This window comes from Physella acuta, unplaced genomic scaffold (assembly GCF_028476545.2).
Source record: "Physella acuta isolate Inbredline_101_S28 unplaced genomic scaffold, ASM2847654v3 ptg001052l, whole genome shotgun sequence".
Taxonomy (NCBI): domain Eukaryota; kingdom Metazoa; phylum Mollusca; class Gastropoda; family Physidae; genus Physella; species Physella acuta.
The window spans coordinates 85,753-113,600 of record NW_026732569.1 but is presented as its reverse complement, the minus strand read 5'-3'; the positions used below and the strand labels follow the sequence as shown (position 1 = coordinate 113,600).

Sequence of the window (27,848 nt, the reverse complement as noted above, 5' to 3'; positions counted from 1 at the left end):
CCCCCAGTCGCTACGCCTCTGACGCAGGTCTGATGGGTACCTGACAAGATGTTGACCACACATTCATATTAAGATCACAAAATCAGCTGAAAGTCTACTTCATCTGCCCACATAGATTATCCTGTACCAGCTAAGCTCTGCAGGGAAAGAAATACGACAGAACAACTCAAGGGCTCATTAATCTAGTTCAAACTTTATTACACAGAAAATGTTGCAAAATTCAAATTAATATCAACAATGGCTGCCATGTGTATCAAACTGATGAGTGCATTTTATAGGTGCAACATTAGAAAATAAACATTTTATAGGTGCAACAGTAGAAAATAAATATTGTATAGGTACATCATTAAAAATAAACATTTTATGGTACATCATTAGAAAATAAACATTTTATTATAGGTACAACATTAAAAATAAAACAGTTCTATGTTAAAAATGAGCATCAAAGCAGGGGAGAGGAGATCTAAGGGAGGGGGGGGGGCAGTTCAGTGACACACTTCCTCATAGAAAATACTAAATTACAAATTCTAGAATATGGATAAATAATATTATACCAACACAAAAGTAAACATCATAATTCCTATTAATTATATTTATCATTTAGGTGTAAAAATCCAGGACAGTCATTAGCATGGGTGAGAGAAATGCTAGATTCTTACAGGCCAGTAACATGGGTGAGAGAAATGCTAGATTCTTACAGGCCAGTAACATGGGTGAGAGAAATGCTAGATTCTTACAGGCCAGTGACATGGGTGAGAGAAATGCTAGATTCTTACAGGCCAGTAACATGGGTGAGAGAAATGCTAGATTCTTACACCTGTTCCAGTCAGCCTAGCTTATGTGCATAGCTTGAGGTGGCGATGACCACATACAAGAGTTTTAAGGACGAGGCCATTATCCCAGCTCATCAGGTACAGGGTAACTTGTCATTAGGTACAGGGTAACTTGTCATCAGGTACTGGGTAACTTGTCATCAGGTACAGGGTAACTTGTCATCAGGTACAGGGTAACTTGTCATAAGGTACTGGGTAACAGAGTGACTTGTCATTAGGTACTGGGTAACCAGTCGTGTAAACAACATGACCAAGAGGCTTAAGTTTTTACATACATCTGTCATGTACATTTGGTGACCAGTTTCTATCTAGTTAAGTGGCCAACACCTTCTTAAAAATTTAGTTCCTGCTCATCAAAAAAGGGAGGCTACTCAGGCATGGGAAAGAACTTTCTAACTCCAAAATTTGGAAAAGGCGAATGTACACAGTTGCTAGGCAACTTTATTCAGTCAGTGTACAGGCAAAGCAAGATTTTATTATTTTTATACTAGGCTGAGTGAACTTACATTGAACCACATCATAATAATTAATATGTATGTACAAATTTACATACATCAGATAAACTTCCAATTAAAATATTAATCAATCAGACATGAAGTGTGAGTATTGATAAACCTCCAAGAGAGACAAAATTCTTGTGACAAGATTTGCTGTGAGACAATCAGGCCAGTTTTTTGTTGTACTTCCTGACAAAAGCTGGCACATCAAACTTCCTCTTGCAGCCCTGGTAGTTCATGTAGCGGATCTTGCCAAACACTGGACGCTCCGCCCACCCTTGGTCATGTATACCACACACTGACCACATACAGCCTGGAGATAAAAATAGCAACACTGGATACAAGGTAAGCATGAAGTGCACACATTAAATTACACCTCTATACCTAGCAAGTATAAACATTACCTACATAAGGTAGTGGTGTAGAACCACAGATATTTTACAATAACTTGCTACCATTCATCCCATTAAGTGGTGAGATGAAACACAGATATTTTAAATAACTTACCACCATTCATCCCATGAAGTGGTGAGATGAACCACATATATTTTTACAATAACTTGTCACCATTCACCCCATGAAGTGGTGAGTTGATGACCTTTAACTTGCCCCCTGCCACCTAGATCATGGAAATACTTTTGCCATCCCATCCTGGGTCTGGCCAATGGTAGACAGAACAAAAGCAAATTTCTATGTTAGTTCATCCCCCTTCACTGAAAAACCACTTCTCACCAACATAGCCATTAAGGTCACACCATTCAATGTTGTATACCACTCACCAACATAGCCATTAGGGTCTCGCCCATCAATGATGAATGCCACTCACCAACATAGCCATTAGGGTCTCGCCCATCAATGATGAATGCCACTCACCAACATAGCCATTAGGGTCACACCATCAATGTTGTATACCACTCACCAACATAGCCATTAGGGTCACACCATCAATGTTGTATACCACTCACCCACATAGCCATTAGGGTCTCGCCCATCAATGATGAATGCCACTCACCAACATAGCCATTAGGGTCTCGCCCATCAATGATGAATGCCACTCACCAACATAGCCATTAGGGTCACACCATCAATGTTGTATACCACTCACCCACATAGCCATTAGGGTCTCGCCCATCAATGTTGTATTTATCATTTAGAAAAATGGCTTCAGCTAAAGCCTCCTCTGGTGACTTGGTCCATTCTAAAATTTTCTTGGCCCAGTACATTCGAAGAAAGCCATGCATCTTTCCTTCCACCACTAGCTGGCGCTGTCAGAAACAAATCAGATCAACTTTACTGCTACATTCTACACAACACTAAAGTAGCCATTTCTCAAAACAAAACTATCAACATTATATAACCAAAATAACACAAAAATCAACATCAACAACACATATTTTTATATCTTCAACAACAGAAATGATAAGATTTTAATACTTCACCTGTGCAGCATTCCATAGATCATCATGAGTTTTGCTGTTCTCCAGTTGCTCTCTTGTGTAAATGTATTCTCTCTTATCTTTTCTATGTAAGTCCAGACTTTTCTTGGCCCAGTCATTTGTTCCTGTAAAAAAATCCAGGTTTTTAACTTTTTATTTAGAAGAAATTATTCCCTTTATTCATAATCAAAGTAGGCTGAAGGAAACATTTACCCCAAGCCTTAAAGATGTCCACCACCTAAGGACCTGAAGATCAGCTGGGAAACAATTAAGTATGGCTTACAAGTTCATTAACTAATTAGTTCAATTTTCAGCTGCAAACATTGGTTTACTTAAATCTGGTGCATAACCTACAAGTGGGAGGGGTAGCAACTCTCTTCACAGAGTATTAGCAATTGGAATTATGATAATTTTGAAAACTTATCCTTGTTACTGCCTCACAAAAATTGAAGAAATGATTTTACAAAAACAGAATATAATATAACAGGTGATCTTATCTCACCTTTAAATGAGTCGTAGTCTGGGTTGTAGAAACAAAAGTTGTCTGACAGTTCTCGTCTGACCACAGCCTCTTCAATGAAAGCGTTGACGCTGTCGCTAGATTTGCTGCGGTACAGCTTCACCATCAGGATGCTGCGCTGGACTGACAGCTGACCTATGGAAGAAAATCAAATACTTGAAATAATAAAGTGGTAGAGGATAATATTTTTAATTAATCATTGTCACTGAGAGAATTCTATACCAGTAAAAAATTCTTTTTAGACTAAGGGGTTACGGTGATTTAGGAACCAGAGTAGATCAGATAAAAGATACAAGTTCCTTGTAAACAACAGAAGTAAGTTGGTTGGGTGAGCATGTGAATTGACTTAGTTGCCTAGTAGCCTACTGTCAATACTAACAAAAAGCCAAAAAATTATGCTTCAAAACTCCAATCACAATAGTATAACTCTACTACACCTACCAAAGTGGAACCAAGGAGACAAGTTACTCAGCGCCTCCTTGTTGGGGTCATTCCGATCACTAGAGAAATATTTGAGACGTTTTTCACAGAAAGATTCCAGCATCCTAAGACCAGCTTCAGTACCAGGCTGGGCCCACGCCACCTCCTTCACTGTCCTGTCCACTTCAAGATAGCTGTCTGCTTTTTCCCAATCAGTTGCCTGGTGACAAAAATGGACATGTCTGTCACTGATTTTATATTTTAAATTATGTATTGAATAAATTTAGCTGAACTAACTTTATACAATCACTAATATGTCACTGTTCAACAGATTACTTTAACCTTATACCTAAAACCATCAGATTATTAATTAATTTAATTTCTGTTTTTTTCTCTTTTATTTAATGAAACTTTTGGTGATTTGAAAGACTCTTCACAAGCCATATGAGTGAATAAAATTTAAAAAATATGATACAGCATGACCTGCCTGGATTTGTTTGAAAAACCAAAATGTTCAAGGTTTTATCTGGCAACTTACAGAACTCTTCTCTGCTGAAGGATGTGGGTGTTTGACAACTGGAGGAAACTCTGTCAGATACTCTCCAAGCTTGTTGTTTATCTTACTGCGGATTGTTCTGGCCCCGTACTCCAGTTTAGGGGAAGCCTCCCAGCAGGGAACAATGTTGTGGGCGTCTACCTGCATTCAGTAAACCACATAGAAAAGGGACATTTCCAACAAACATCTATAAGAGTAGTTTAACAAAATGCATTACAAAAACCAAGATTTAACAGATGCGACAGAAATAAAATTAACCAAAGTAACCAAACCATTACCTGGCAGAAAGGTATGTCTTTAGGTAAACTGGTCTTCAGGTCATTTACCCATTTCATTGGCACTCGAAGGGGAGAAAAATCTGTAACCACCCCTCCTATGTTGAGTTTCTTAAGTAATGGTGGAACAGTATGGCTTGCCTCCCCTATCAACAGATGGAAGGGTATGCCCAGATTTTGACACTCCTGAAATAGACATCAAATAATTTTTATAAATACAAAGTTGAAAACTCTCACTGGCGATAAAATTCAATAGATGTGAGAAATATAGTATTATATAAGTGAAAATATTCCTAGCCATAAAGTAAATCTTTCAAAATATTATCTTATAAACTTTGTTTTTTCAAAGATATTTACTGCTTGAAAATATATATGCACCTGCATCTTGGTACTCACCTTTTCAACAAGGGCTAAACCTTTTAGCATAAACCCAAACTGGCGAATGGTAGCCTCAAGGAATTTGGGAACCAAACAGAAGCAGACATGAAGAGGAACTTCAAGCTTAATTGCTAGCCTCTGGGCATAGAGGAGGGCCCAGTTGTCTGAAATAGAAAGGTCAACGGTCAGACAACAGTAGCAGGAAAGCTCTGAAATATTTTATTCTGCTTATCCACATAAATGAAATATTAAAATTAATCATTTGACGATATTTGAAAAATTAAATTGCTTTTAACACACAAATAAAGAAATGTGAAAGCAACCAAATAAATAATTTTGTCTTTCTTGTAAGAAGTTATAATTTATAGTCCAATACACCATATATTTATAAATAAAAAAAAAAACAGTGGTTGTTTTTTTTCTCCGTTATAATAATAAAAATGGCAACTGTTATTATTTGATAAACGAATGTATTATTCAGAAAGCATATGTGATTGATTATCATAATTTAGTAAATAGTTCAGTTGACCTTGAACCCTCTGATCACGTGACATCCAGTACAGAATCCCATTGGAGCCGTCTGGACATTCCTCAGCTTTGGACAAAACCCGAACACGCTTCTTATTGAATTTAAATTTAGACACATCAGCGCAGACAGCCTCTCTTTTTTTGTTGACTCTCAGAATAAAATCTTTTTCTTCACCTCCAGAGGCCTCGTGACCATCTGTCTGAAATCATTTTTATAAATATGACTCAAGTCTTTCATAAGTTAAGTTGCTGTTTACATGATAATTGCTTTTTAAAGATTTCCTCTGATTAAATGATTTTTTAAAAAAATATCTATAAAGCTATCTAAGTAACTGAAAGCAAAAGATAAATCTTAAAAGCCCAGTGTAAAAATTTCCCTTTCAGATATCGAATGTCTACTTAATGACCAGGATTTGAACACATGGATTTTCAGTAGTATCTCCACCACCTCACCCCTATTTGCTGTGTTAGAAGCCAGATTTCAGTAACAAAAAACTATGTATTTATGTCCCCAATATGATAGAAGCAATGCTTACTTCAGTTGAATCTTCCTCTAGATCATCTTGCTCTTGTTTGTCTTTTCCACTTTTTGGTTTTGATACTTTGCCTTTTGTAGCCGTCAATTTCTAGGTGAGAAAAGTTTAAATGTTAGATCATACTAGCATGCATGAAGGCACTAATTACTTTTTTTTATACTTAATGTTATACAAACAACATCTATGATTAGTCTAAAGTAGCCTAGATTGAGATGATGTTTAATGTCCCAAAAATTGCCTTAAAGTAAAAAAAAAAAAACATTAATAAAGATCTAACAACAAACCAAATGTTTCAAAATACTTTAAGATTTTACATTCACACCTTTGTGTCTTCAAGTTTAGGTTTTTTATTTGGACTCTCTAGAGATTCCTTTTTAGTTAACTTTTGTGTTGGGCTGTGTGGCCTTTTTCTGTTGGATTTATCCTCAGCCTTTTTTGTTGTCCCTTCCTGCGGCTGTAGTTTAGAAGATTTGGATGATGTTTTAGATTCACCCTTTGACTTGACATCTTTGACTGGAACACTTTGATCCTTCTCACCACCCTCATTTGATTCCTTCACTTCAGGGGCAGTTTTAGTGCTGTCACTTGACCTCCCTTTACCATCAGTCTCTTTACTTTTCTCTCCAGTCATGTTTGGAGGTGGTGTAAATATTTTGAACTGCTGAGCTGAACTACTGATAGTAGTAGACCTATGTTGTTTCTGTAAGCAGGGCAAGCATAAACATACATTAGTTATTAATTTAACTATGTACTACTGCAGTGACAAGTAATCTTGTTACATTCTATCTGAATACCAAATCAAATCATAAGGCTGTAAATGAGTTGACCTGCTAGACTGGCTAAATTGAAAAATAACAAATTAAAAGGCCCTGAGTGTATACTATAATACTGTATAGGCCTAATTGTAGTTAGTCTTAGCAGTAAGTTATTAATAACTTAGTATACCTAATAAATGTATGATATAATAATTAATTAGGCCCATCTAGTTTTTGATTGGTGTAACCAACAGCAAACTCTAGCCTACTTAATAAGTTAATACTTAACAATAAGGGTTCATCCATAAATGACATCAAACTCGTAAGGGGGTAGGGGTCCATAATTTTGTGAGTATGTGATTTGGGGGGGGGGGGGGGGGGTTCAGATGGTGTGAAGTTACATTTTTGCATTATAAAAAAGCAATGTTAGAAAACAAACTTTAACCATTATTTCACGTTTTAGAAAACTGTTTCAATAAATTGTAATAGGAATTGATTAAAATACTCCATGTTGACAGAATTCAGACAAGATTTTGGAATAAGATCAATGTTTTTAAGAAAAAAATCAACTGCAATTTTGTAGGGGGTTGTTTTAATGTAGTTGTAGGATGAGGAATGGTGTCATTTTAGAGCTTTTTGTGACAATGTGTGATGGAGGGGAGGGGGGAGGTAAAAACATCAAATGCTGTGTCAGCATATCTTTATCTATTTTTCTACTACATAACAATAATAAATATATAAAGGCCTATATTAGGCCTATTAATTATGATTAATAGCAATAGAGCCTATAGATAGACTAGGCCTATAGTATATTTATATATATTATATATAGGCCTATAGGCCTACTATACAAGTATTACAAGGCCTATTAAATTATTAATAGCCTACTATTAGTATTATATTAGGCCTAGCTCTACATAAATTATAAATACCTAGGCCTACATATATTATTATTTACCTCTGTCTTTAATACACATACACTGTATCTAGATATACTAGATAAAGATCTATTTATAACTACGGTCTTGCCGATTCTAAGAAAAAGAGTCCTTGCACGTGTCAGAAATAAACTTGTTTGGGTTACAATGCTGGTCATAGATCTTTTCTAAATCTTCTAGATTTTTAGATATGTTTAAATATAAAATCGAGATGAGTTTTAAAAATATATAATAAAGAACACAAACTATTAAATAAAATAAAAAAGACTTTCACTTCAGTCTTAGAATCTAGATCTGGATAATCTGTAGTATTTTAAGTGCTGGGATATTTTTTTTTACACATCTTGACCTAAATAGAAATTTCTTTACATAACAGATATTTCCCGCGGTATAGGAAGGTCTCGCGTTTGATTGGTCAAAACTTATTTAGCTGGCTAATACTACTAATAAATGATACTTCGCATTAATTCTCCAAATAATAATAATAAATAAAAGTTTTAATTACGAGCTGTGGCACATGATATAATAAATTGTTTATAGATTTCATAATTTTTCATATATTCGTTCTCTCTATATATATAAAAGACCATTCATCTGGTACATCACAGACGCATAGTTGTCTCCAAGCGCCCCATACTGAGGGGGGGGGGAGTCTTGACACAACAACCTGTACTTATTACATTATAATCCTTTAAATGCTCAATATGCAAAATTGATAAGCCTATAGAAAATATATACTTCTACCAGAATAGAACCCCTCCCCCTGGAAAATTTAGTCCGCCTCCCCCCTACACCCTCCCTCCCCCCGAAAATATCAAGTGCTTTCCCCCTCCTCCGGAGAAAAGAGTCCGGAAGAAACACTACACTCAACACGGCACCAAATCGCCTCGCCTTTATCAGATCAGCTCTACAAAAATAGAGCGTTCATTATCATCCCCTTGTAGTACCCTAAGTATGTCAGACGTGAGAGGGTGTAACCCCTGACCCTGCAAGGCACTAACTAAACACTAATTTTGAAACACAAGGGGCTATTTTAATAGTAGCCTACCAAACAAATGCCGCTTACATAAAGATGATTTAGCGCGTGTTCCTAATTAGTAATAGATGGAGCCTCTGGTTAAGAGACTAGTCACACAACTGGTACTGAACCAGTTTGACAATAAACTTTCTCATTTGAGATAAAGTTTTTGGCCTGATGGTCCATGGGGCAAGTGAAGAAGAGTTCACCTGTTTTTGTGACCTAGATATTTGAAGGTATAGTGTGGTAAGCACTATGCCCAGCAGTCTTAACTTTCCATTACTTGATTTAGATATCCATCAGAACTGAGCAGACTCAGGGACATTCTACGGACTTGAACCCAGATTTGAATTTGAGACTTGTGGGTTAGCAGTCTAGTGCTCTACTGCTGGGCCAGGCCGTCCCCACACAGTAGAAGAAAGCGTCCAAAATGCAATTTGATACAGAAGGTTGGGGGTCGCTGCTTACAAGCTCATCATGTTCAAACAGATATTTTTACTTTCATTGTCTGTAGAGGCTGAAGGGAAAGACACCCCCCCCCCCCCCCAACAACAAAGTTTGTACAAGTCCTGCACTAAACTTTGAAGGTAAATAGCTATAAAACAACATCTAAATGACACATTACTCTAATTATAAGTTTAATACACTTTATAAAAATCTTTATTAAATAAATATTAAAAAACAAACAACTTAATAGTATCAACATTAGCTGCCGTTTGAACAAAATAGATGTGTTTGAGGCTAGTTTTTAAAACAAATATTCCATAAAGACAGCAAGGGAAAAAGTTTTAGGCCCATCTAAATGAGATTCAACTTCTGATATTGATAAGTACAATACACACAATACAGGGGCCTGCAGTCAGGTGGGTGAATGGGGGAGGGGGGGGGGGTTATAAGTTGAGCGAACCAGTATTTAAAACTACAATCTAGATGAACACTGTGAAGTGATAGTATTTGTTATGTTTATGAAACATTACACAGTTGAATGAAGTGATTCCTATAGTTTGAAAACAAAAAGCAGCCATTCAGAAAGAGGGTACTGACTTCCACTGCAAAAGTAAAACTTGGTAGCTAATTATATAAATAATTGACACATTGAGGTTGAAATCATTTATGTTTAGCATATAACACAATTTCCAGAAATAAAATTTTCTTCTTGCTCATTCAAACCAGAAACATAAAAATTATACATTTTTAAAAATGGGAAATTACTCTGGGACAATGGAGGAAAAGTTGCCCACAGCTAAGAGCAAATAATACTTAAAAGATGCATGGAATTTTACAAATGAATGTAAGTTGCCAAACGTTGTTGGAATATGTTACTTGTTGCTATAAGTAATATTCTGACATTTTTCTGATTCAAACTATTAACAGAGGTTATTCTTTCAACATGAAAATGTTTCTTTATAATGTGTTCTGTCAAGTTACAGACACTTCTTTCAATAACTGACAAGTACCAACTGGCTAGCCCCTGGGATATGTTCTTCACACAAGTTCTTGCTCAAAGATATTTTATAATTTAAAAAATTGCACTTAAAATTCATTTTTAAAACAAATGTATATTCATCAGGCAAATTTAGACTAAAGCTAAGGATCCACCTGTGAGTATTAAAAAACTACATTAGCAGTCAGTCAGGTAATTTTTTGTTATTTCCAAATAAAATCTGTCGTCATGAGACATTCAGGCCACTTTTTTGTTGTACTTCCTGACAAAAGCTGGCACATCAAACTTCCTCTTGCAGCCCTGGTAGTTCATGAAACGGATCTTGCCAAACACTGGACGCTGTGGCCACGCTCGGTCATGTATGCCACAGATTGACCACATACAGCCTAGTGACAGAAATAGTAAAACTGGAGACAATGTGATTTACAAACAATTAGCAATGAAAACAAAACAAGTTTAAAGATAAACATTCATAAGTAAACTAAGTACCCTTTTGAAAATTACGGTCCGTAGGTAGACTGAAGTAGATTTCACCAGTTTCAGTGACTAGAAAAATGAAGGTGTGGTCAGCAGCTTTTATTTTCCCTATGTCAAGGATCAATCAGACATGGGTAAACTCAGGGACGTTGTATGGATTAGAGCCCAAATTCAAGTCTTAAGGGTATACATTCAAAAGCTTTACCATTCGAACACACCGTCTAATACATAACAGTATAACGGTTACAAATAAAACTTGTGTGAATAGCACTTCTCACCAACATAGCCATTAGGGCCACACCATTCAATGTATACCACTCACCAACATAGCCATTAGGGTCTCCCCCACCAATATTGTATACCACTCACCAACATAGCCATTAGGGTCACACCATTCAATGTATACCACTCACCCACATAGCCATTAGGGTCTCGCCCATCAATGTTGTATTTATCATTTAGAAAAATGGCTTCAGCTAAAGCCTCCTCTGGTGACTTGGTCCATTCTAAAATTTTCTTGGCCCAGTACATTCGAAGAAAGCCATGCATCTTTCCTTCCACCACTAGCTGGCGCTGTCAGAAACAAATCAGATCAACTTTACTGCTACATTTTACAAAAAACTAAAATAGCCATTTCTCATAACAAAACAATTAACATTATAAAACCAAAATAACACAAAAATCAACATCAACAACACATATTTTTATATCTTCAACAACAGAAATGATAAGATTTTAATCCTTCACCTGTGCAGCATTCCATAGATCATCATGAGATTTGCTGTTCTCCAGTTGCTCTCTTGTGTAAATGTATTCTCTCTTATCTTTCCTGTGTAATTCCAGACTTTTCTTGGCCCAGTCATTTGTTCCTGTAACAAAATCCATGTTTTTAACTTTTTATTTACAAAAGGATACTAACAAAAGCAATATAAACTAAAGGAAACAAATGAAGAGTAAGGCCTCGCAGGACTTTTGCATCAATAGAGCCAACACAGTATAGTGAAGCAGTTTCTATTCCCCTAACCAACAAAAAAATATGTGTATTTAAATATTTTCTGATGCTACTGTTTGTTTACAAAAATTTACTGCCAGCCTGTAACTAAGGAGGGGGGGGGAAGGGCAACTCTGTCGGATACTAGCTTTTTATTACTTTTATTTTGAACTTACGAGTTGTAATGATAATTCATAGAACTTGCATTTTTAATGTCAACCTAAACATTGTACAACAATCTTTTTAAATTTCTTTACAATAACAAAATTTGAAATTTAAAAAAAAAAATAATTCGATCTTATCTCACCTTTGAATGAGTCATAGTCTGGGTTGTAGAAACAAAAATTGTCTGCAAGCTCTCGCCTGACCACAGCCTCTTCAATGAAAGCGTTGACGCTGTCGCTAGATTTGCTGCAGTACAGCTTCACCATCAGGATGCTGCGCTGGACTGACAGCTGACCTATGGAAGAAAATCCAATACTTGAAATAAAAAGTGGTAGAGGATAATATTTTTAATTAATCATTGTCACTGTGAGAATTCTATACCAGTAAAAAATTCTTTTTAGACTAAGGGGTTACGGTGATTTAGGAACCAGAGTAGATCAGATAAAAGATACAAGTTCCTTGTAAACAACAGAAGTAAGTTGGTTGGGTGAGCATGTGAATTGACTTAGTTGCCTAGTAGCCTACTGTCAATACTAACAAAAAGCCAAAAAATTATGCTTCAAAACTCCAATCACAATAGTATAACTCTACTACACCTACCAAAGTGGAACCAAGGAGACAAGTTACTCAGCGCCTCCTTGTTGGGGTCATTCCGATCACTAGAGAAATATTTGAGACGTTTTTCACAGAAAGATTCCAGCATCCTAAGACCAGCTTCAGTACCAGGCTGGGCCCACGCCACCTCCTTCACTGTCCTGTCCACTTCAAGATAGCTGTCTGCTTTTTCCCAATCAGTTGCCTGGTGACAAAAATGGACATGTCTGTCACTGATTTTATATTTTAAATTATGTATTGAATAAATTTAGCTGAACTAACTTTATACAATCACTAATATGTCACTGTTCAACAGATTACTTCAACCTTATATCTAAAAACACCATATTATTAGTTAATTTAATTTCTGTTTTTTTCTCTTTTACTTAATTAAACTTTTGGTGATTTGAAAGACTCTTCACAAGCCATTCAAGTGAATAAAAAAAAAAATTTTGTTTGAAAAACCAAAATGTTCAAGGTTTTATCTGGCAACTTACAGAACTCTTCTCTGCTGAAGGATGTGGGTGTTTGACAACTGGAGGAAACTCTGTCAGATACTCTCCAAGCTTGTTGTTTATCTTACTGCGGATTGTTCTGGCCCCGTACTCCAGTTTAGGGGAAGCCTCCCAGCAGGGAACAATGTTGTGGGCGTCTACCTGCATTCAGTAAACCACATAGAAAAGGGACATTTCCAACAAACATCTATAAGAGTAATTTAACAAAATACATTACAAAAACCAATTTTAAAAACTGCAACAGAAATAGAAGTAATCAAATAATTACCTGGCAGAAAGGTATGTCTTTAGGTAAACTGGTCTTCAGGTCATTTACCCATTTCATTGGCACTCGAAGGGGAGAAAAATCTGTAACCACCCCTCCTATGTTGAGTTTCTTAAGTAATGGTAGAACAGTATGGCTTGCCTCCCCTATCAACAGATGGAAGGGTATGCCCAGATTTTGACACTCCTGAAACAGACATCAAATAATTTTTATAAATACAAATTTGAAAACTCTCACTGGCAATAAAATTCAATAGAAGTGAGAGATATAAGTAAAAAATTTCTAGCCATAAAGTAAACCTTTCATATTTTTCAACTTTTTGTTGTAACTAGATAAATAGTTTGAAACTTTCTTACAAAATTTGGTTTTTCAAAATTATATACAGCTTTAAAAAAAATGCACTAACCTTTTCAACAAGGGCTAAACCTTTTAACATAAACCCAAATTGGCGAATGGTAGCCTCAAGGAATTTGGGAACCAAACAGAAGCAGACATGAAGGGGAACTTCAAGCTTCATTGCTAGCCTCTGGGCATAGAGGAGGGCCCAGTTGTCTGAAATAGAAAGGTCAAAGGTCATACAACAGTAGCAGGAAAGGTTCTCAAATTTTTTATTGTTTGGTCCACATGAACAAACTATTACATTAATTCATCAGAGAATATTTCTAAAGGAATTTGAAAGTAACCAAAAAAATAATTCTATAGTATGGTTATAATTTTTAAAAACAAGACATTTTATGATTGTGATAATGAAATCAAAATGGGGAGTATTATTTATTTTTATAACTAATAATTTAATAAACTGATAATAGATAAGGTAGTAAAGTTTAAAGATTTCGGTTGACCTTGAACCCTCTGATCACGTGACATCCAGTACAGAATCCCATTGTAGCCGTCTGGACATTCCTCAGCTTTGGACAAAACCCGAACACGCTTCTTATTGAATTTAAATTTAGACACATCAGCGCAGACAGCCTCCCTTTTTTTCTTGACTCTCAGAATAAAATCTTTTTCTTCACCTCCAGAGGCCTCTTGACCATCTGTCTGAAATCATTTTATTACTATTATTAATATGTTACTAGTCTTTCAAATTGTTTTTTCTTTTTAAATCTTTCTTTTTGGATCAGTTTTCCAAAGCAGTTGACAAATCTTTAGTCTAGCCATTTACAATCCAGACTCTGAATGTTTTTTCTTGAGGTGTGTGGTCAAGCTAAAATGGACTCCACCTGGAAAACAAAAGAGAGGAAGACCACTGGGAACATGGAGGAGAGAGATGGAAGAAGAAGTGCAGGCTACTGGCAAGACCTGGCATGAATTGAAGTGGCTCGCTCAAAACAGAGTAGAATGGCTAAGATTTGTTGCTACCTTATACTCTACAGGGAGTGACGAGGATTTAAAGAAGATGGCCAAAGGGAAATTTTAAATTTTAGCTTGGAATAATTAATTAATTTAAACATCCATGTGCTTTCAAAAGTTATAACAAATTGTAATTCACTTAATAATGAGATAAAAATGGTATACACAGAACACGTGTTTTTGTGTGCAAAGGACTGTACCACTTAAGAAAATGCCAGGCGCATTTGGACGCATCCACCTGTTCGATGTTAATGGGGGATGTTCTCATTCTTGCAATCAAAACATAATGTCAAGGAATTTAACTTCAGCCCGCTTGATCATCAGTACTGTAGCAACGCCCACCATGCTACGCTTATTACAACTATAATTGTGTTAATGTCCAAATATGATAGAACCAATGCTTACTTCAGCTATATCTTGTTCAAAATTTTTCTGCTCTTCTTTGTCTTTTTCACCTTTTGGCTTTGACACTTTGCCTTTTCTGTCTGTCAATTTCTGGGTAGGAAAAATTTAAGTATTACATTTTTTGCCATAAATATGTTCAACTAATGTACATGTAATTACTAATATGAAACTCATATAATAATTTACTGTAATCAGTTGTGTAAACAGTCCATCTATAATTATTTAGAGTAATCTGGCGGGAAGGTGCTATTTAATGCCGAGAGCTATTGTCTTTTTTTTTAATTCTGAAAATGTAAATTCTACATTCACACCTTTGTATCTTCAAGTTTAGGTTTTTTATTTGGACTCTCTGGAGATTCCTTTTTAGTTAACTTTTGTGTTGGGCTGTGTGGCCTTTTTCTGTTGGATTTATCCTCAGCCTTTTTTGTTGTCCCTTCCTGCGGCTGTAGTTTAGAAGATTTGGATGATGTTTTAGATTCACCCTTTGACTTGACGTCTTTGACTGGAACACTTTGATCCTTCTCACCACCCTCATTTGATTCCTTCACTTCAGGGGCAGTTTTAGTGCTGTCACTTGACCTCCCTTTACCACCAGCCTCTTTACTTTTCTCTCCAGTCATGTTTGGAGGTGGTGTAAATATTTTAAACTGCTGAGCTGAACAGTACAAAGTTGCTTCTGTAAACAGAATGCAGTGATAATGATAAACAAACTGAATTATGTTTATATAGATTTCTAATTATATGTAGGCCACAGACAGCAGTAGAGTATTTGTAGATCTTATTACTTACTGACATGTCATATATACTATAGATCTAGCTTTAGTCATTATTTAGGTAGGGCCTTCTGCCTTATTATTTATTATTAAATTTACACAAGTTATTTACGTTTAAGTTTTTAACATAAAGTTTATTTCTTATTTAATATTTAGTATAACCAACACCAACAGTCAGTAGTATCTAGAACAATTGTTTTTAACCTGGGTTCAATCAAAACTCAAGGGTTCGCTGAGTCAGTCTTTGGGGTTTGGTCATAGACACACACCCAACTTATGCATATGATTTGCGCTCAGATTTCGTCAGTGTGGAAGATCGAACTAGCGACCACTGTCGATTATAGAAGTTCAAATACAGCCCAATATAGTAATAAAGTGTGGCAGAGGGAGATAACACATATCAGTATTGTGGCATTTCCATATCATGAAACCTTGAAGTAACGACATGTTTACTATAACTATAAGTCATGAATATACAAGGGTGCATTAATTGTCTATGTTAGCCTACGTCCTGTGACAAAAATACCATCTTTCTAATCTTGTGTATGCCTAACATACATTTTTAGTATTATTAATATTATTAATATTATTATTATTATATACTTTTTCTTTTACTTAGGCCCTAATAGTAACAGTGCTAATACTAATACTATTAAGTGTATTAAGTATTACTATTAGCCTAGCCTAACAGTTAATAATAATTTAATTTAGGCCTATACTAAAACTTAGTAAACTTAGTTAACTTGACTTAGTCCTGAAAAATACTATTACATTTACTACCATTAGGCTGTATAATGTAATACTTATACTTAGATATTAGATACTATGTTGTATGTACTATGTATGTAGGTATAATAATATTAATAATATAGATTAATATAGTAATTAAGTAATTAATACTATTAATAGGGCCTATTATTTTATTATTATAATAGGACTAGCATTACTATAGACTATAGAAGATCTATATTTAATTTATATTAGGCCTATATTGAATTATATTGCCTAACTGTACTGATCATTTAAGAAGACTCTTCATCTACTTACTTATGACATGTTAAAATTAAATGCTATCTAGATCAAAAAAAGATGTAGAATCTAGATTCTAGATCTAATAAAATAAACAAAAATGCGAAAAGCGTTCCTGTCGCGTAGGACCTAGATCTAGATCTAGATCTAGTTTCTAATTATTTTTTTTTTAACCTAAATTCTAAATATAGAATTTTTACGTAACTGAAATTTCCGCGGTTTGATAATTTCTCTAATTTTATTGGTCTGTACTACATTACTGCATTGGTGACTTTTGTGGTTGGCATTTTAGATTTTTCTACCCCTCCCCCCCCTCTAGTTCTAGGGACGAAACAATAAATTTTAAAAAATAAATTAGTCCTAATTAGTCATAAATAGAAATATTATGCTCAAACCAGTTTCGTTGTCCCTGGGAAATGTTTGTTCACTGTTGTTAGAGGAGTTTATTTCATCCCAGTTGAAGGCATTTCGTTTCTTCCATCTTAAGTTACCTTAAACTAAAACTTTAAAGCTTAACGATGCTAACTACAGTGCAGTGGCGTAGCCAGGATCGTCTCAAGGGGGGGGGGGGGGTTCCAATTTTTACCCTGGGACAAACTTTCGATTTGCACCCCCCCCCCCCCCCTCAAACTTTCGATTTGCACCCCCCCCCCCCCATGCCTACGCCACTGCTACGGTGTTACTGGTAATTGTAAAAGTGTTTAGTGCTGTACTTAGAGCATATGCAGTAGTTTGTAACATTATACGGTTGTTTGAAGACTATACGGTAGTTTGTAGCACAATACTTTATCATACTTTATGTTGTACCCAGTAACTGATATTCATTGTATTGGAATAGCAACAGTGGCTTTCACTTCAACGCACGCATACACACCTACACATACTCGCATATACATTCTCACAGACACACATACACACACATTCGCACAGGCACACACGCATACACCAGAGACACGATTTCTATTTGAACCATGTTTTGACCTAACCATAGTACAAGTTCAAGGTCAGTGAAACCAGATGGGCCACATCACACATTACACTAAATTACAGGTCAGTTAAAGAAGACGTAAAATACATATCTAAAATTTTGGATTTGTTTAGGATTAAAAGCGTCTTGCTGACCTGTCTGGCTGATTTGTGTCTTCGATGTGCCCGCCTTCCCGAAGAAAGTCTACCACCCCCCCTCTCCGAAAATTTCAAGTGCCCCCCCCCCACTGTTTTAGATTATATCGTATATAATAAATAGAATCTTGTGTATCTTTGTATTTGTATACTTTAAATAAAGAACTGTAAATGGCGCATTTCGAAACTATTTTGATATTTATGTCAGTATTGAAGATGTGAAATATAACAAAACTACGTGTGTTTTTTCTAGAGAAAAATTCACGAAGACACAATGGCACAATGCATGGTGTATTATTTCATCATTGTCAAATATAGCACACACTACACAGTCTAATTCATGAAACATCACACTTTTTCAACTTTATTTCATATCACATATTGTCTAATACATCACATATCATACATTTTCAAATACTTCACATAATTCAACTTGAACAGCCCAGTTTGTTGAACACAGAAATGCATAATACATCATTTAACATGTTTTAAAAATTCTCAACTGAAATTCATTCAATAGAAAATGCATTCTTCATTCTCGTCAAATTAACGAATTTGAAATATTCTAGCTCAGGGGTCTCCAAACTACGGCCCGCGGGCCGGATGCGGCCCTCGAAGTCCTTTCATCCGGCCCGCGGAGATCTTTTTGTCCAATGAAAAATTGTTTGTTGGTGATGGCTGAGGAACTTTGCCCAGAAAAATCAAAGACATGCCTGTAAGAAACTGGCCCCCGAACTGAAATTTGATAGTTAATGCGGCCCTCGGACTGAAAAGTTTGGAGACCCCTGTAATCTAGCTGATTGCACATCAGAAGAACAGGATATGACAAAGTTACAATTTATTATGTATAACTTTTTTAATGCTGCAGATCTGAACAATAAATGAAAATACTAAGTTAGAAGACCCGGTACATCAAGGTTAGTGAACTTTGGTATTCTTGGTAAAATAGATACGATGGCATCTTTACAAATCAATACGCCTAAGTGGCTAAAAGATCAATAAAGTCTCGCAGTTTTTGGATCAAACAATGCGAACTTTATGTCATCAAGTCTCACAGTTTTTGGATGAAACAATGCGAACTTTATGTCATCAAGTTTCACAGTTTTTGGATCAAACAATGCGAACTTTATGTCATCAAGTCTCACAGTTTTTGGATCAAACAATGCGAACTTTATGTCATCAAGTTTCACAGTTTTTGGATCAAACAATGCGAACTTTATGTCATCAAGTCTCACAGGTTTTGGATCAAACAATGCGAACTTTATGTCATCAAGTTTCACAGGTTTTGGATCAAACAATGCGAACTTTATGTCATCAAGTCTCACAGTTTTTGGATCAAACAATGCGAACTTTATGTCATCAAGTCTCACAGTTTTTGGATCAAACAATGCGAACTTTATGTCATCAAGTTTCACAGTTTTTGGATCAAACAATGCGAACTTTATGTCATCAAGTTTCACAGTTTTTGGATCAAACAATGCGAACTTTATGTCATCAAGTCTCACAGTTTTTGGATCAAACAATGTGAACTTTATGTCATCAAGTTTCACAGTTTTTGGATCAAACAATGCGAACTTGGTCTGCCTTGTTGCCAGATTTTTGGTTTAGTTAATTCACATTCAATAAAATTAAATTTGAATGATAAAGTGTTTTATTAAGACCAGGTTTTTGAGATTGTCAAATATTCACATATTATTTATAATATTATTCTTTATGATAAATGTCAAATATTCGCACATTCTTCATCATATTATTCCGTTAAATATTCACATATTCCTTATAATATTATTTTGTCAAATATTCACATATTCATTATAATCTTATTCTGTCAAATGTTCACATATTCTTTATCATAGTATGCTATCAAATATTCACATATTCTTTATCATAGTATGCTGTCAAATATTCACATATTCTTTATAATATTATTCTGTCAAATATTCACATATTCTTTATCATATTATTCTGTTAAATATTCACATATTCTTTATTATATTATTCTGTCAAATATTCACATATTCCTTATAATATTATTCTGTCAAATATTCACATATTCTTTATAATATTATTCTGTAAAATATTCACATATTCTTTATAATATTATTCTATAAAATATTCACATATTCTTTATAATATTATTCTGTCAAATATTCACATATTCTTTATAATTTTATTCTGTCAAATATTCACATATTCTTTATCATATTATTCTGTCAAATATTCACATATTCTTTATAATATTACTCTTTTTGATACAAGTATTACCACGTAAAAAGCGGCAAGTGACGAGGGGGCCTAGACTTTAATCACGTGATGTGTATGACCAGAGTTTCTTCCAGGCATCTCTTCGGGGGGGCTTTGCCCCCCCGAAAAAATTTTACCGCCCCCCCGAAAAAAATGAAATTTATATAATTTATATAGAAAATATATACTTTTAACAGTGTCCGCCCCCCCGAAGAAAGTCTACCGCCCCCCCGAAAATTTCAAGTGCCCCCCCGGAGAAAAAAGTCTGGAAGAAACACTGTGTATGACCCCAGAGCATATGACTCAGACAAAAGGTTGTTGGCGTGTGGTTGATTGACTAGTTTGACGAGGCTTGTGGTTGATGTTACCCACTGGAAACACATGGTTTACATTGATCAGACAATGTTGATCGGGTAGGCTTTGTGTCGGCAAGACATCAATACGAAATGGTCTCGTTTCACCGCGAGACTTGTGTGTAATGTCTGCTGAGACAGTCTTGTAGGAGTTCATGGGATTCCATGAAAAGATGCACACAAAGTGCGCAATTGGAAATAGCGAACACAGGAAATTATCTGTATGCACATTTATGACTGTTAAGTTTCCATGTGCGCAAATTTGTGCGTGCGCTTGTCTCTGCGTCGGCATTTTTCCGTGTGCAACTTTTCGTTGCGCTCTTCTATACGCGTTCTTCCGTTTTTTTTTTTGTTTTTTTTTGTTTGTTTTTTTTTTTTTTTTTTTTTTTTTTTGCATTTCATGTTGAAATATTTTTATAAACGTGTTGGCATTTAACAGCGTCATTATGACCATAAATGATACATCGCCTGTAAATTCTTCAGTTGTAAACACATTTAAAATGCTGCTTAATGTTCTTATTTTGCCCTTGACCTTAGCGCAATTGGAATACTCACAGCTCTATAAATACTTTGACATGAGACATAAATATCCATTGGAAATCTTTTTCTAGGAATGCTGTCGTCAAACCCCCTCCCCACCCGACACATCATTCAATATCCGGTACAAGTTTTTGACAGAACCCAACATGGCGTTGCCGCTGTCTATACACTGTTTTAATTGATTTTCCGGGAGTGACATGTTGCACTCCCTTGGGTGGAATCTGTGGAGAGAAAACAAAGTAGGTCAACCACTCCAGCAATAGATAGTAGTCTGGCTAACTTTGAGAACATGAGTTGTTTTTTTTTTACACTAGTGTGTTGTTTTTTCTGGTGCCAACACGTTACACGACTCTATAAACCGGTGTATCAGATAGTTCACGATTACTGTACTCACCTGTGTAGAGTGCACGATTACTGTACTCACCTGTGTATCAGAGAGTGCACGATTACTGTACTCACCTGTGTATCAGAGAGTGCACGATTACTGTACTCACCTGTGTATCAGAGAGTGCACGATTACTGTACTCACCTGTGTATCAGAGAGTGCATGACACTACTCACCTGTGTATCAGAGAGTGCATGACACTACTCACCTGTGTATCAGAGAGTGCACGATTACTGTACTCACCTGTGTATCAAAGAGTGCATGACTCTACTCACCTGTGTATCAAAGAGGGATCCGAACCCCGCACCACCGCCAGACCTAGAGCGATACACTTTTCATAGAAGTCCACGTCCTCCAGGCCCCAGCCCACGATGTCCGTCTTAAACCCTCCTGCTCTGTGGGGGGGGGGGGGGGAGAAAAGTTTACCGGTTCGGTTTTGGCAACAATTTATTTTAACTTAAATGTTTAGCAAAATTATATTCATACACTAACCATACAAGTTTTAATTTGTGTAAAGTGTTGATTTATAACTTTAAAAAAAACTAAACACAGAACTAATATTTCTTCTTCATTTATCCAAGTAACGATGACAATCAGGTGACATCTAGATGTCCTGTCTACACTTATAAGATCCTTAAATACAAATCTACCTGGATGTCATGATGACAGCTAGGTGACATTTATAGTCTATATGTCATATCAATACTTACTTGATAAGATCCTTCTTGTAGACGGCCCCTATACCGTAGCTGAAGCTCCGCCACAACCCCACCTCGTCACGGCGGCTGTTGAGCAGGGTGTCACAGTCCTCTTGCTTGTAGCATATAGAGTCGGGGCTGGGGATACGAGGGGGGTACGTTAGTAGGGGTGGGGATACGAGGGGGGTACGTTAGTAGGGGTGGGGATACGAGGGGGGTACGTTAGTAGGGGGTACGGGGGGGGCGTTAGTAGGGTGTCACAGTCCTCTTGCTTGTAGCATATAGAGTCGGGGCTGGGGATACGAGGGGGGTACGTTAGTAGGGGGTACGGGGGGGGGGCGTTAGTAGGGTGTCACAGTCCTCTTGCTTGTAGCATATAGAGTCGGGGCTGGGGACATGAGGGGGGTACGTTAGTAGGGGGTGGGGTAATATGGGGGGTGGTGGACGTTAGTAGGGGGTGGGGTAATATGGGGGGTGGTGGACGTTAGTAGGGGGTGGGGGATATGGGGGGGGGGTACGTTGGTAGGGGTACGTTAGTAGGGGGTGGGGGAATATGGGGGGTGGTGGACGTTAGTAGGGGGTGGGGAATATGGTGGGGGAGTACCTTAATAGGGGGTGGGGATATGGGGGGTACGTTGGTAGGGGGTGGGGGTACGTTAGTAGGGGGTGGGGGATATCGGGAATACGTTAGTAGGGGCGGGGAATATGGGGGGGGGGAGATACGTTAGTAGGGGCTGGGGAATATGAGGGTATAGGGAGTGGGGAATAGGGGAAATACGCTAGTAGGGAGCTATGGATTATGGGGAATAGGTTAATAGAAGACGGTGCATTGTATGAATTAAATTAACAAAATAAATAGGGGAAAATGTACCAAAAACCTACTTAAAATGCACAAAATAAATAGGGAAGAATGTGCTCTGGCCCATGACGGTGTACTTGGACACACGATGCAGGAAATGGGAGGAATATTCCATGTCCACGTCCATAAACAAAAGTAGCGATGTGTAGGGGAGGTCAGCCAGTGCTGTCATCAAACCTGAAATATATTGTGCGGTTGCTTCCCTTTAGCTACTTTATTCTTTTTTCGTTCTTTTTTCTTTTCTTATTTTTAAGCAATGCTTCTTTGTTGCTGCAAACAACCCCAAAAGTTTAAATACTATTTACCGTGGAACCCCGTCGTGTTCCGCACTAAGATGTTGACAACTTTACTTCCCCTCGATTAAGTTAGTAATAACATCGTGTATTTTATTTTTAGCTGCTGTAGCGGTGACCTTACTAGTCAAGGTACTGACCTTTGCCCCTGTTGAAGGGCTCGTCTAGATAGATGACCCTAATGTCCAGGTAGGGCCGGCTGTCCAAGATGGATGACGTCATAGTGGAGAGGAGCTTGTACTCTCCCCTGTCGTCAATAAACACGACCAGTCTCAGCTCGACCTTGCCCTTGTAGCCTAAAAATAGAACCGTCTAGCTAGACATGGTAGGTCATAGAAGATCTCAGGGGTTGGCGGTGCAAATGTCAGGGGTTGGTGGTCAGGGGTTGGTGGTACAAATGTCAGGGGTTGGTGGTCAGGGGTTGGCGGTATAAATGTCAGGTGTTGGCGGTATAAATGTCACGGGTTGGCGGTACAAATGTCAGGGGTTGGCGGTATAAATGTCAGGTGTTGGTGGTATACATGTCAGGGGTTGGCGGCATAAATGTCAGGGATTGGCTGGATGACATAAATATCAGGGGTTGGCGGTACACATGTCCTGACTAGCTAACACCTGACCTACCAACGACAGAGAAAAAAACTACTCACCCGCAACAGCCGATGCGTGCATGTCCAGGAACCGTTTGTAGATGGCTGACCTCTGGAACAGCGGCATCAGCATGTAGATCGTCTTCCCCCTCTCCCCCAGCTCCTCGTCCCCTCGGTCCGCCTCCCTACCGGAACCAACCAAGCGTGACAATCAGTCGAGCGTGCGAGGGTTGTCAACACGATCAAGGGCCGTAACCACGTTAAGAAAAATGTCAAAAGGGGTGTAATTCCTACCTAAAGTCCACCAGGGCGGGGTGAAAGGGCTTCCTGAGGTAAATAGGTTGGATGTACTTTTTGTTTTGGTGCCACTTTTTGACGAAAAGCAAGACCTCCACCCCCCGGTTGGTGGTGGTCCGGTGGTAGGTCTCGTTCACAAACTTAGGGCTTGACCTCGAGAGGTCAGGGAGCGCTTTCACGTGACTGTGTGAGAGAGGTGGATCACGTTCGTGATAGTGACTTATATGTCTCACAGTCACTCAACATGACGTCACACAATCGTCCGACATGACGTCACACAATCATCCAACATGACGTCACACAATCATCCAACATGACGTCACACAATCATCCAACATGACGTCACACAATCATCCAACATGACGTCACACAATCATCCAACATGACGTCACACAATCATCCAACATGTCGTCTCCTAACATTACGCCGCGCAATCAACAAGTGTTGTGTAACTCATCATTTGACAAAGCTATCCACTACCACCCTTCTGCCTTTCCCCCCTCCCCGTCTCCATTCCACCCCTTCCCATCCTACCCTCTCCCCATTCCCTCCCCCCCTCCCGCCCCAAATCCTACCCCCTCCCCATGCTCACTTAACCATCTCCTGGTGCAGCTCGGTTCTTCTCTTGTACTCGATGGAGAACTCCAACTTGCCCGTCTCAAACGTCGTGCTAAACATCCGCTTGTATCGAATAAATTCCCAGGATCGATCCGGCCCATGGTAGATAGATTTACCCTGAAAAAAGCATTTTTTCAACAATTTTATAATTTTCATGAGAGTTTAAAATGCTTCATTAACTATTAACCTTCGTCGTTAGGATGGTTAAAGGACACTATTATATAGGGCGGAAGGGTATCTGGTAAGACAGAGGGGTGTGCAGATTTGGGCAGTGGGGCATCCACTAAAGACAGAGGGGTGGGCAGATTTGGGCAGTGGAGCATCCACTAAAGACAGAGAGGTGGGCAGTGGAGCATCCACTAAAGACAGAGGGGTGGGCAGTGGAGCATCCACTAAAGACAGAGGGGTGGGCAGTGGGGCATCCACTAAAGACAGAGGGGTGGGCAGTGGAGCATCCACTAAAGACAGAGGGGTGGGCAGTGGGGCATCCACTAAAGACAGAGGGGTGGGCAGTGGGGCATCCACTAAAGACAGAGGGGTGGGCAGTGGGGCATCCACTAAAGACAGAGGGGTGGGCAGTGGAGCATCCACTAAAGACAGAGGGGTGGGCAGTGGGGAATCCACTAAAGACAGTGGGGCATCCACTAAAGACAGAGGGGTGGGCAGTGGGGCATCCACTAAAGACAGTGGAGCATCCACTAAAGACAGAGGGGTGGGCAGTGGAGCATCCACTAAAGACAGAGGGGTGGACAGTGGAGCATCCACTAAAGACAGAGGGGTGGGCAGTGGAGCATCCACTAAAGACAGAGGGGTGGGCAGTGGGGCATCCACTAAAGACAGTGGAGCATCCACTAAAGACAGAGGGGTGGGCAGTGGAGCATCCACTAAAGACAGAGGGGTAGACAGTGGAGCATCCACTAAAGACAGAGGGGTGGGCAGTGGAGCATCCACTAAAGACAGAGGGGTGGGCAGTGGAGCATCCACTAAAGACAGAGGGGTGGGCAGTGGAGCATCCACTAAAGACAGAGGGGTGGGCAGTGGGGAATCCACTAAAGACAGAGGGGTGGGCAGTGGGGAATCCACTAAAGACAGTGGGGCATCCACTAAAGACAGAGGGGTGGGCAGTGGGGCATCCACTAAAGACAGTGGAGCATCCACTAAAGACAGAGGGGTGGGCAGTGGAGCATCCACTAAAGACAGAGGGGTGGACAGTGGAGCATCCACTAAAGACAGAGGGGTGGGCAGTGGAGCATCCACTAAAGACAGAGGGGTGGGCAGTGGAGCATCCACTAAAGACAGAGGGGTGGGCAGTGGGGAATCCACTAAAGACAGAGGGGTGGGCAGTGGGGAATCCACTAAAGACAGAGGGGTGGGCAGTGGAGCATCCACTAAAGACAGAGGGGTGGGCAGTGGGGCATCCACTAAAGACAGAGGGGTGGGCAGTGGAGCATCCACTAAAGACAGAGGGGTGGGCAGTGGGGCATCCACTAAAGACAGAGGGGTGGGCAGTGGAGCATCCACTAAAGACAGAGGGGTGGACAGTGGAGCATCCACTAAAGACAGAGGGGTGGACAGTGGAGCATCCACTAAAGACAGAGGGGTGGGCAGTGGAGCATCCACTAAAGACAGAGGGGTGGGCAGTGGGGCATCCACTAAAGACAGAGGGGTGGACAGTGGAGCATCCACTAAAGACAGAGAAGTGGACAGTGGAGCATCCACTAAAGACAGAGAAGTGGACAGTGGAGCATCCACTAAAGACAGAGGGGTGGGCAGTGGGGCATCCACTAAAGACAGAGGGGTGGGCAGTGGAGCATCCACTAAAGACAGAGGGGTGGGCAGTGGGGCATCCACTAAAGACAGAGGGGTGGGCAGTGGAGCATCCACTAAAGACAGAGGGGTGGGCAGTGGGGCATCCACTAAAGACAGAGGGGTGGGCAGTGGAGCATCCACTAAAGACAGAGAAGTGGACAGTGGAGCATCCACTAAAGACAGAGAAGTGGACAGTGGAGCATCCACTAAAGACAGAGGGGTGGGCAGTGGGGCATCCACTAAAGACAGAGGGGTGGGCAGTGGAGCATCCACTAAAGACAGAGGGGTGGGCAGTGGGGAATCCACTAAAGACAGAGGGGTGGGCAGTGGAGCATCCACTAAAGACAGAGGGGTGGGCAGTGGAGCATCCACTAAAGACAGAGGGGTGGGCAGTGGAGCATCCACTAAAGACAGAGGGGTGGGCAGTGGGGAATCCACTAAAGACAGAGGGGTGGGCAGTGGGGAATCCACTAAAGACAGAGGGGTGGGCAGTGGGGCATCCACTAAAGACAGAGGGGTGGGCAGTGGAGCATCCACTAAAGACAGAGGGGTGGGCAGTGGGGAATCCACTAAAGACAGTGGGGCATCCACTAAAGACAGAGGGGTGGGCAGTGGGGCATCCACTAAAGACAGTGGAGCATCCACTAAAGACAGAGGGGTGGGCAGTGGAGCATCCACTAAAGACAGAGGGGTGGACAGTGGAGCATCCACTAAAGACAGAGGGGTGGGCAGTGGAGCATCCACTAAAGACAGAGGGGTGGGCAGTGGGGCATCCACTAAAGACAGAGGGGTGGGCAGTGGAGCATCCACTAAAGACAGAGGGGTGGGCAGTGGGGCATCCACTAAAGACAGAGGGGTGGGCAGTGGGGCATCCACTAAAGACAGAGAAGTGGACAGTGGAGCATCCACTAAAGACAGAGAAGTGGACAGTGGAGCATCCACTAAAGACAGAGGGGTGGGCAGTGGGGCATCCACTAAAGACAGAGGGGTGGGCAGTGGAGCATCCACTAAAGACAGAGGGGTGGGCAGTGGGGAATCCACTAAAGACAGAGGGGTGGGCAGTGGGGAATCCACTAAAGACAGAGGGGTGGGCAGTGGGGCATCCACTAAAGACAGAGGGGTGGGCAGTGGAGCATCACTAAAGACAGAGGGGTGGGCAGTGGGGAATCCACTAAAGACAGTGGGGCATCCACTAAAGACAGAGGGGTGGGCAGTGGGGCATCCACTAAAGACAGTGGAGCATCCACTAAAGACAGAGGGGTGGGCAGTGGAGCATCCACTAAAGACAGAGGGGTGGACAGTGGAGCATCCACTAAAGACAGAGGGGTGGGCAGTGGAGCAT

At 39.4% G+C, this 27,848-nt stretch overlaps 3 protein-coding genes across 4 annotated transcripts in view; all 3 read right to left on the bottom strand.

Moving 5' to 3' along the window:
• Positions 1 to 910: 910 nt before the first annotated feature.
• Positions 911 to 7,905, bottom strand: LOC131955060 (deoxyribodipyrimidine photo-lyase). The gene is made up of 12 exons (XM_059319011.1): positions 7,693 to 7,905; positions 6,302 to 6,679; positions 5,980 to 6,069; positions 5,445 to 5,643; positions 4,934 to 5,124; positions 4,541 to 4,723; positions 4,245 to 4,403; positions 3,728 to 3,926; positions 3,269 to 3,421; positions 2,770 to 2,915; positions 2,436 to 2,595; positions 911 to 1,643 (listed from the first exon to the last, which is right to left on the bottom strand). The coding sequence occupies exons 1-12, from the start codon at positions 7,828 to 7,830 to the stop codon at positions 1,495 to 1,497; spliced, it is 2,145 nt and encodes a 714-aa protein (XP_059174994.1). The 5' UTR covers positions 7,831 to 7,905; the 3' UTR covers positions 911 to 1,494.
• A 1,900-nt stretch (positions 7,906 to 9,805) lies between these two features.
• LOC131955071 (deoxyribodipyrimidine photo-lyase-like) lies at positions 9,806 to 15,595 on the bottom strand. Its single transcript, XM_059319021.1, has 11 exons — positions 15,211 to 15,595; positions 14,900 to 14,989; positions 13,984 to 14,182; positions 13,548 to 13,693; positions 13,145 to 13,327; positions 12,859 to 13,017; positions 12,368 to 12,566; positions 11,910 to 12,062; positions 11,359 to 11,480; positions 11,025 to 11,184; positions 9,806 to 10,520 (listed from the first exon to the last, which is right to left on the bottom strand). Exons 1-11 carry the CDS (start codon positions 15,517 to 15,519, stop codon positions 10,372 to 10,374), a joined length of 1,869 nt encoding a protein of 622 aa, XP_059175004.1. The 5' UTR covers positions 15,520 to 15,595; the 3' UTR covers positions 9,806 to 10,371.
• Positions 15,596 to 20,822: 5,227 nt separating this feature from the next.
• LOC131955078 (chondroitin sulfate synthase 3) overlaps positions 20,823 to 27,848 on the bottom strand; it is a 30,679-nt gene continuing 23,653 nt past the window's right edge. For both annotated transcript variants that reach the window (XM_059319033.1, XM_059319032.1), the window contains exons 9-16: positions 24,672 to 24,814; positions 24,077 to 24,262; positions 23,843 to 23,967; positions 23,336 to 23,491; positions 22,926 to 23,079; positions 22,056 to 22,181; positions 21,621 to 21,740; positions 20,823 to 21,181 (exon numbers count right to left, since the gene is read on the bottom strand). In XM_059319033.1, coding sequence (XP_059175016.1) covers positions 21,043 to 21,181; positions 21,621 to 21,740; positions 22,056 to 22,181; positions 22,926 to 23,079; positions 23,336 to 23,491; positions 23,843 to 23,967; positions 24,077 to 24,262; positions 24,672 to 24,814 — 1,149 coding nt within the window. In that variant the 3' untranslated portion in view covers positions 20,823 to 21,042. The remainder of the gene's footprint in view (positions 21,182 to 21,620; positions 21,741 to 22,055; positions 22,182 to 22,925; positions 23,080 to 23,335; positions 23,492 to 23,842; positions 23,968 to 24,076; positions 24,263 to 24,671; positions 24,815 to 27,848) is intronic.

Excerpts from the sequence above, each read along its gene's own strand:
- LOC131955071 (XM_059319021.1), bottom strand. The coding sequence starts at position 15,519 with ATGACTGGAGAGAAAAGTAAAGAGGCTGGTGGTAAAGGGAGGTCAAGT. Across the intron at positions 13,328-13,547 it reads GTTTAGCCCTTGTTGAAAAG|GAGTGTCAAAATCTGGGCAT; the intron begins GTTAGTGCATTT and ends TGTCTGTTTCAG. Across the intron at positions 12,063-12,367 it reads GTCTCCTTGGTTCCACTTTG|GTCAGCTGTCAGTCCAGCGC; the intron begins GTAGGTGTAGTA and ends TTTCTTCCATAG.
- LOC131955060 (XM_059319011.1), bottom strand. The coding sequence starts at position 7,830 with ATGACCAGCATTGTAACCCAAACAAGTTTATTTCTGACACGTGCAAGG. Across the intron at positions 6,680-7,692 it reads TATGTGTATTAAAGACAGAG|AAACAACATAGGTCTACTAC; the intron begins GTAAATAATAAT and ends CCCTGCTTACAG. Across the intron at positions 6,070-6,301 it reads CTAAACTTGAAGACACAAAG|AAATTGACGGCTACAAAAGG; the intron begins GTGTGAATGTAA and ends TTTCTCACCTAG.